An 8,171-nucleotide genomic window follows, 5' to 3' on the forward strand; every position below is an offset into this window, starting at 1 on the left:
CTGTTTGCTGCTGTGTGTAGGAACAGCCATGCCCATGTGTGGGGCATAGTTAACCCACTGGTTCTTACATTTCTGCTGTGTGTCCATTTTTTCAGATAACTGGAATGATCGGCTCTGAACCTCTGGCTCTGTGGACTAAGGCCTTTTCTTGATTCAGCAGGGGAGTCCCCTAAGAAACTAACCTCCATAATTTCTTCCCTTCCTCTCCTTCTAGGGAGCAGATAGAATTCCTGAGCCTCTTGCCTGCCCACGTTGCTGCAGCTCCCTGCTCTTGGTTGGGAGGAGATGGAAAAGGGCAATCACTCAATGGTGACCGAGTTTGTTCTCTCAGGACTGACAGATCGTCCGGAGCTTCAGGTCCCTCTCTTTGTGTTCTTCCTAGTAATCTACATTGTCACCTTGGTGGGGAATCTGGGGATGATCGTGTTAATCAAGATTGACTCCCGTCTCCACACCCCCATGTACTTTTTCCTCGGTCATTTGTCTTTCTCTGATCTCTGCTATTCCTCCATAATCTCCCCTAGGATGCTGCTGAACTTCTTAGCCGAAAGTAAAAGGATTTCATACAATGCCTGTGCTGTGCAAATGTATCTCTTTAGTACTTTTGGTCATGTAGATTGCCTCCTGCTGGCTGTGATGGCATACGACCGTTATGTGGCCATCTGTAACCCGCTGCTCTATACAGTCACCATGTCCCGATGGCTCTGTCATCAGCTGGTGGCTGGGGTGTATGCCGTGGGCTTGCTGGACTCAATGGTACACACTGTTTTTACTTTTCGTTTATCATTCTGCAACTCCAATGCCATCAATCATTTCCTCTGTGATGTTCCGCCGGTATTATCACTCTCCTGTTCCGACACACGCGTCAATGAGTTCGTGATGTTTGCCTCGACTGGCTGCGTGGTCGTGAGGAGCATTGTGATCATTCTCCTCTCCTACGCATATATCATCATCACCATCCTGCGGATCCGCTCCGCCGAGGGCAGGCGCAAAGCCTTCTCCACCTGCACCTCCCACCTGACGGCCGTGGCCATGTTCCATGGCTCCCTCCTCTTCATGTATTTCCGACCCTCCACCAGTTACTCCCTGGACACTGACAAAATAGCCTCTGTGTTCTACATGGCGGTGATCCCCATGCTGAACCCCTTGATCTACAGACTGAGGAACAAGGAGGTGAAAGATGCCCACTGGAAAGTGATGCACAAATTGCTCACTTGCTCTTGAGCCTGTTTACTCCATACTGTGTTACTGATTGGGAGGTGGAAGCAGGAGAACTCAGTTCCCACTCCACTGCAATCTCATTCCTCACCATGCATGTTATCACTGAGCTTTATTTGGATTTTTTTTTCTTTTATTGTGTTCCAACAATGTCTGGCAGCCCCAGAAAGGTTCAAGAAGGTTGTGACGCTTTCTGGGGGAATTCAGGATTGTGAGTCACCCTGTCTCTCCCATGTATCAGTGAGCAAGCGACTTGCAGGGCTAAATTATTTTTGTCAGCTCTCGGACTCTACAGTTTGTTAAACTTCCTCCATCCCCACCCTCCAACCATTCTCCTCCAGAGCTCAGAACAGCCTTTACTTTGCCTTGCAGGTCTCCTCAGTTGCACTCCAATCCTGAAAGCTCTTTGAAACATGTTCCCCGGCAGTATCCAGCCCCTATCCCTGCGCTGTCACCAAAATGACTGAGTCCACTGTCTTCAGAGAGATAGTGTACACCCCAGCGTGTTAGATCAGCTGAGGATTCGCGCTTAATATATTACACTGAGATGAACTGAGAGTAAAACCAAGAATACCTTTACTAAAAATGAGCAGAGGTTTAAGCAAAGATAATAGAAACAGAAAATGGTTCCAAATGAAAGAAAAAGTACAATGCATTTTCTCCTGACTAAAACTCAACAGGCTGCAATCCTTATCTGAGGGCTTATCTCCACTACTAGGTGGGTCGACGCAGCAGCGATCGACCCACGCCAAACGCACTCCCATAGACTCCTGGTACTCCATCAGAACGAGAAGAGTAAGGGGAGTTTACGGGGGAGTTTCTCCCTTCGACCCAGCCTGGTGTGGACCCCGTGGTAAGTAGATCTAAACTACTTTCAACTTGAGTTACGCTTCTAACATAACTCAATTTGCATAGCTAAGTTTGACTTTACCCCGGAGCGTAGACCTGCCCTGAGACTGTTTCTCACTTAAAGGCACCTCCTCAGTGGTACCAACCTACATGGCTGGGGATCCGCTGTTCATGGACCTCTTTGTCCCCCTCAGTGACAAAGCACAAAATGTCTTTTCCCCTTCTTCTTATAGTCCCGTATACCTTTGAAATGTATTCTTGTACCTCCAGAGTTCCTCTGCCCTGCGGGTGTGTGGATGCCTTGCTGTCTAGCTGGTTTTCTCACCCTGTTGTTAATGGGCTTTTCCAGTTGACTTCAAATGCAAATATAATTCCCATTGTCTCTGGCCTACCCTGTTCCATTTACATTGGAGACCTAGGCAGACCGATATGTCAAGATGGCTGGCAATGGCTGAAAAGTGTAAATACCAACCCAAGAGCAGCCTGTTAACAACCAGGGCACAAACCCCAAATTGGTTGTGAGTTCTAGGCTTAGATTTCACCGACCAATTTGCAAGTGTAAACTCCATGGCCATTACAACAGCCTTAACATGGAATCACAGACAGTCTGCTCGGGTACTTTATCTATCTTGCCACCCATGCAAGGTTACCTTTGTGATAGATGGTTTCTTACACCGAAGAGCTCAGCAATCTTAATATTTCTTTTAGTTCTAAAAGTCCAGTGGCTTAGCCCAGGTCAATTGCACCTTCGATCTCACACTGAAGACACTTGTAGTTAATCCTATAAGAAACTATCTAAAGATTTATGAACTAGGAAAAAAGAAATGAGAGTTCTTTACAAGATTACATCTGGTAAACACACACCCAGATGAGTTAATCAGGTTTCAAAAGGTACAAGAAGCATCTGTAATAAGCAAGCTGCATGTATCTTTCAGGGCTAAACCAGGCCAAGCACTGGGGATCTTATGCTTCGTAATCTTTGCCCCTCAGAGTCCAAGCAGAAGAAAAGACAGTTCTTCCTTTTTAGGGGTTTTTCACTGACTTATTTTTAATTATTATTCTGCTTCTAGTTGCAAGTGGAGCTGTTGGGAGCAAATCACTTGCACATCTCCTCTTCCAGGGGCGGGAGGGAGCCGTCAATGAAGTCTGTTGTGCTCTGATGTTCCACGGTGGTTTGTGCATGTTGATGGGTCTCTTTTGTTGGACATAAAATAGCATCTCCTGTTAGAAACTTGGAGTCCGGTGGCACCTTAAAAACTAACAGATTTATTAAGGGATAAGCTTACCCTAATAAATCTGCAAAAAGAAAAGGAGGACTTGTGGCACCTTTGAGACTAATAATTGATTAGTCTCTAATGTGCGACAAGTCCTCCTTTTCTTTTTGCAGATACAGACTAACACGGCTGGTACTCTGAAACCTAATAAATCTGTTAGTCTTTAAGGTGTCACCGGACTCTTTGTCGTTTTTGTGAATACAGACTAACACGGCTACCCCTCTGATGCATGTTAGAAACTGGTATCTCACACTGGTTCATGCTTTTCTCCTGTCTGGTGATTTCCTGTTACAAGCACTTAAATATAACCTAATAACAGATATGGGATAGAGGCACTATAAGTGAGATGAATGCCGGCAGAAACTTACAAGCATTTCATAATCTCTAAACTCTAAACACAGTCCTATAATTCTCATGCCTATTTTAACAATAGAAAGACACAGGGGAGCCAGACTGGTTCCAACTTTGTAGTTGTCTTCGTTCAGCTTTGGCATGAGCTGGCATGTGGTCTGTCAGGGTCACAAGGCAAAGTGACATTTTTTGTCTTGGAGAAACTTGTTTACCAGCCCTGCCTGGTTTCGTCATTTGAGCATATTGTTAGTACATATACATAGCTTTCTAATTGTTACATCACACAATGCGTATGAAGACCGGTATGATATCAGTTTTCATTTGATTCCTTACCCGATGTTCTTTATAGAGAAATACCATCACATCAACGCGTTAGTTGTAGTGAATTTGTCAGGGCTGACAGGAGTTGCTTATCATGACATTGGACTCTTTGCCAGTGAGCACTGAGGGGTTGTTAGGGTTACATGTATAAATATACAAATATATGTGATGTGCTTTGCAAGTACGCAATTGTCTGTGTTGGGAGAGCAATAGGGCACCTAATCCATCTCCCTCTCCTTTGACATGGAGTTGGTTTCATTAGACAGTGGCAAGTGTGGAGTGCAGGATTTCTGTGGCTGAACCAAAGGGAAGTTCACACACTGTGCTGGTTCTCTGCTGTCCTTCATGTGTTCTGTGCGGTCCAAATCAGTTGTAGAGATTGTCACCTGGCTTGTTGTTCATGCACCAAGCATGGAAAGAGGCTTTCAGTCAGAATGGCCTTTCTTTTAGGTTAAGAGAACAACAACACACGGAAGAACAAATGTAAAGTTTCATTATAAAGTGCACTGTTTGTGGACACTGCCAGCAATGCCCCTCTGCCATGTACATTGGCCAAACCGGACAGTCTCTATGCAAAAGAATAAATGGACACAATTCAGACATCAAGAATTGTAACATTCAAAAACCAGTAGAAGAGCACTTCAATCTCCCTGGACACTCAATAACAGACTTAAAAGTGGCCATTCTTCAAGAAAAAATCATCAAAAAACAGACTTCAGCGAGAAACTGTAGAACTGGAATTATTTTGTAAACTTGACACCATCAAATTAGGCCTGAATAAAGACTGGGAGTGGCTGGGTCACTACAAAACATAATTTTCCCTCTGTTGATACTCACAGCTTCTTGTGAACTGCTGGGGCTGGGCCACATCCACCTTGATTGAATTTGCCTCGTTAGCACCACAAAAAGTAATTTTCCCTCTGTTGATATTCACCCCTTCTTGTCAACTTGAAATAACTGTTGGGAATGGGCCACATCCACCCTAATTGAATTGGCCTCATAGGCACTGACCACCGCACTCGGTAAGGCAACTCCCATCTTTTCATGTGCTGCATATTTATACCTTCCTACTGTATTTTCCACTGCATGCATCTGATGAAGTGGGTTATAGCCCACGAAAGCTTATGCCCAAATAAATGTGTTAGTCTCGAAGGTGCCACAAGGACTCCTCATTGTTTTTACTGATACAGACTAACCTGGCTACCCCTCCGAAACCTCTGGGACAATGAACTGAATAGCAAAATGGCATCTGCGGGTGGGGAGGCGGGATGGAATTTTTTGTAAAAGTGAAATAAACAGGAAAAAGTCATACCCCACACAACATATTTACACCCCATCACCATGTTTACTGTGAGTTCTTGCTTTTAGGTCTCCTGGAAAATATTCTAGACTCTGAAGAGCAGGGATTCAGGGAACGTTATGGCTCGGGCATGGTGAATGGGACATGGATAGCTCTGGACCCGGAACTAATTTTTCAGTTTGCTGAAAAAAAAAATTCCGCTTCACCCAAACTGAAAAACCACCAAAAATATTGTTGAATTCAAAACGTCGGCCAAAGAAATATTCATTTTGGGTTGATTGAATCATTTCAATACCAAGACTTTCAGCGGCAACGTGTGGGAGGGACAAAGTGGGTCAGGTGCTCCTTTTTTCACAGTGGCCCACACAAGCCCCCACAGTTTCTTGTTGGTGCCCCTCCCAGTTTCAAAAGTCACTCCTGACCACTTTACCATCTCCTCCTCCGCCATGGTACCCGATTCCTGGTAAAAAAAAACATATCTAAAACTATGCATGGAAAGTTTCACCCTCTTCTAGCTAAATTTTGTGTCTTGTTCATGGTGTCAAGTGATGATGATGAACAGGGGCTTGCACAATGTGGGACAAGCAGGGGCACGCCCCCCCCCCAGTATCTCTGCCACTGCCTGCAGCTTCTACACTGGCCCCCACCCCTACATTCCCTCCCCCCGCTCTTCCCCCCTTTCTGCCAGGGTGGAAGTCAGGCTGACCATGGCTGGAGATGTCCCTGGGAAGGGCACTCCAGCTCGCACTCCCGCTGAGCCCCACTAGATGGCACCCAGAACAGGGAAGCCGGGCTGGCGGCAGAGTTCTGCTGGGGGGGCCCAGGGAGCCCTGCCCCTTTCTCCCCCGCAGCCACCAGGAAGTGTCCGGAGCCCGGGACAATGGGGGGTGGAGGCAGCGGGATGCTGGGAGGATGGGTGGGGATCCAAGGGAGGCAACAGGAGCTAAAGGGGTGGGGGAAGCAGCAGGGCCTGGAGGAATGGAGGAGTGGGGGGGTCAGTTTTTAAAGTGTCCCCCCAAAATAGTTACATTTAAATGCCTGTGCATGCCCCTGATTATGAGTAGAACGGGTTACGGAGCCTTTCAACTTCAAGGCCCTTTGCTTACTGAGGCTAAGATCAACAATGCTGTGTGTTTGGACGGTCCACTCCCTTCGCCCTTTAACCCCAAGATGCACAATGTTAAAGAACTCATAAAGTGCTCTGGTGTTTGCTGACACCTGCAGTAAAAGTAGGTAGACAGATAGATAGTGGAATTATCTGTGAACCCTGGAGTGAAGTATCATCTATCTATCTATCTATCTATCTATCTAAAGGGACAATATTATCAGTGTTATTTTCACTTTGCTGATTTGCTGCTGACATCTGTCTATTGATATATCTATCACATCTATTTAAGAATGAATGGATTTGTGTGTAATAAAATAATCCCTCATCGCATATAAAACATATTTGCCTCTTTGCATTCTGAATAACCGGAGGCAGCATTTTCAAAGGCATCTGCTAATTATGAGTCTCTCTTGGACAGCTATGGAAGAGTGGGCCTGTCAAGGTTCCTTCCCCACTCTGAACTCTAGGGTACAGATGTCGGGACCTGCATGAAAACATCCTCAGCTTACTTCTACCAGCTTAGGTTAAAACTTCCCCAAGGTACAAGCTATTTTACCCTTGGACTTCCACTGCCACCACCAAACTTTATCTGGGTACCTGAAAAAAATGTAGTGTGGAAATGTCTTTCCTCCCAAAATCCTCCCAACCCTTGCACCCCACTTCCTGGGGAAGGTTTGGTAAAAATCCTCACCAATTTGCATAGGTGACCACAGACCCAAACCCTTGGATCTTAAAACAATGAAAAAGCATTCAGTTTCCTTACAAGAAGACTTTTAATAGAAGTAAAATAGAATCATCTCTGTAAAATCAGGATGGTAAATACCTTACAGGGTAATTAGATTCAAAACATAGAGAATCCCTCTAGGCAAAACCTTAAGTTACAAAAAAGACACACAGACAGGAATATTCATTCTATTCAGCACAGCTATTTTCTCAGCCATTTCAACAAATCAAAATCTAACACATATCTAGTGAGATTACTTACTAAGTTCTAAGACTCCATTCCTGTTCTGTCTCCGGCAAAAGCATCACACAGCCAGACACAGACCCTTTGTTTTTCTCCCTCCTCCCAGCTTTTGAAAGTATCTTGTCTCCTCATTGGTCATTTTGGTCAGGTGCCAGAGAGGTTACCCTTAGCTTCTTAACCCTTTACAGATGAGAGGATTTTTCCTCTGGCCAGGGGGGATTTTAAAGGGGTTTACCCTTCCCTTTATATTTATGATAGAGCCCTAAACTCTTTCTACCTCACTTGACCCACCTCAGAATGGGGGTAATCTTTCTTGCCTGCCTTATAAGGGTGCTGTGAAGGTTCATGAATGTTTTCAGGTCCTTGTCTGGCCTCATCACCACAGTACCTCCCATCACCTCACAATCTTTAATGTTTGTATCCTGACAACATCCCTGGCTGTATTATCCCCGTTTTACAGATGACAAGCTGAGGCTCAGAGAGATATATCTATCCTTATATGACCTCGGATGTCTGCAGCTGGGCCGGGAACTGAACCTCAAAATCCAGAGTGCGCAGCAAGTGCCCAATCCACTAGACAATCTTGTCCTCACATGGCAATTGAGTAACAGTGGCGTAAAACCTGTATGTAAGAGAATGACGACTCAGCCCCTCATTCTATACAGCAATGCTGTCTTCTCCTTTACATTCGGTGTGTATGTGTGTCTCACAACTGCACGGAGGATGCCTCTCGTAGTCTCCAGTACTGACTTTTTAGCTATTCGAGGGATTTCTTTGTGAAAG

At 45.2% G+C, this 8,171-nt stretch overlaps 1 protein-coding gene across 1 annotated transcript; it reads left to right on the plus strand.

Annotated features, from left to right (window-relative positions):
- The first annotated feature begins 285 nt into the window (after positions 1–285).
- Positions 286–1,224, plus strand: LOC144266338 (olfactory receptor-like protein OLF2). The gene has a single exon (XM_077819789.1). It carries the CDS (start codon positions 286–288, stop codon positions 1,222–1,224), a length of 939 nt encoding a protein of 312 aa, XP_077675915.1.
- The last annotated feature ends 6,947 nt before the right edge of the window (positions 1,225–8,171 follow it).

This window comes from Eretmochelys imbricata, chromosome 6 (genome assembly GCF_965152235.1).
Source record: "Eretmochelys imbricata isolate rEreImb1 chromosome 6, rEreImb1.hap1, whole genome shotgun sequence".
Taxonomy (NCBI): domain Eukaryota; kingdom Metazoa; phylum Chordata; order Testudines; family Cheloniidae; genus Eretmochelys; species Eretmochelys imbricata.

What these genes read in the sequence shown, in the direction of transcription:
- LOC144266338 (XM_077819789.1), top strand. Translation starts at nt 286, where the DNA reads ATGGAAAAGGGCAATCACTCAATGGTGACCGAGTTTGTTCTCTCAGGA.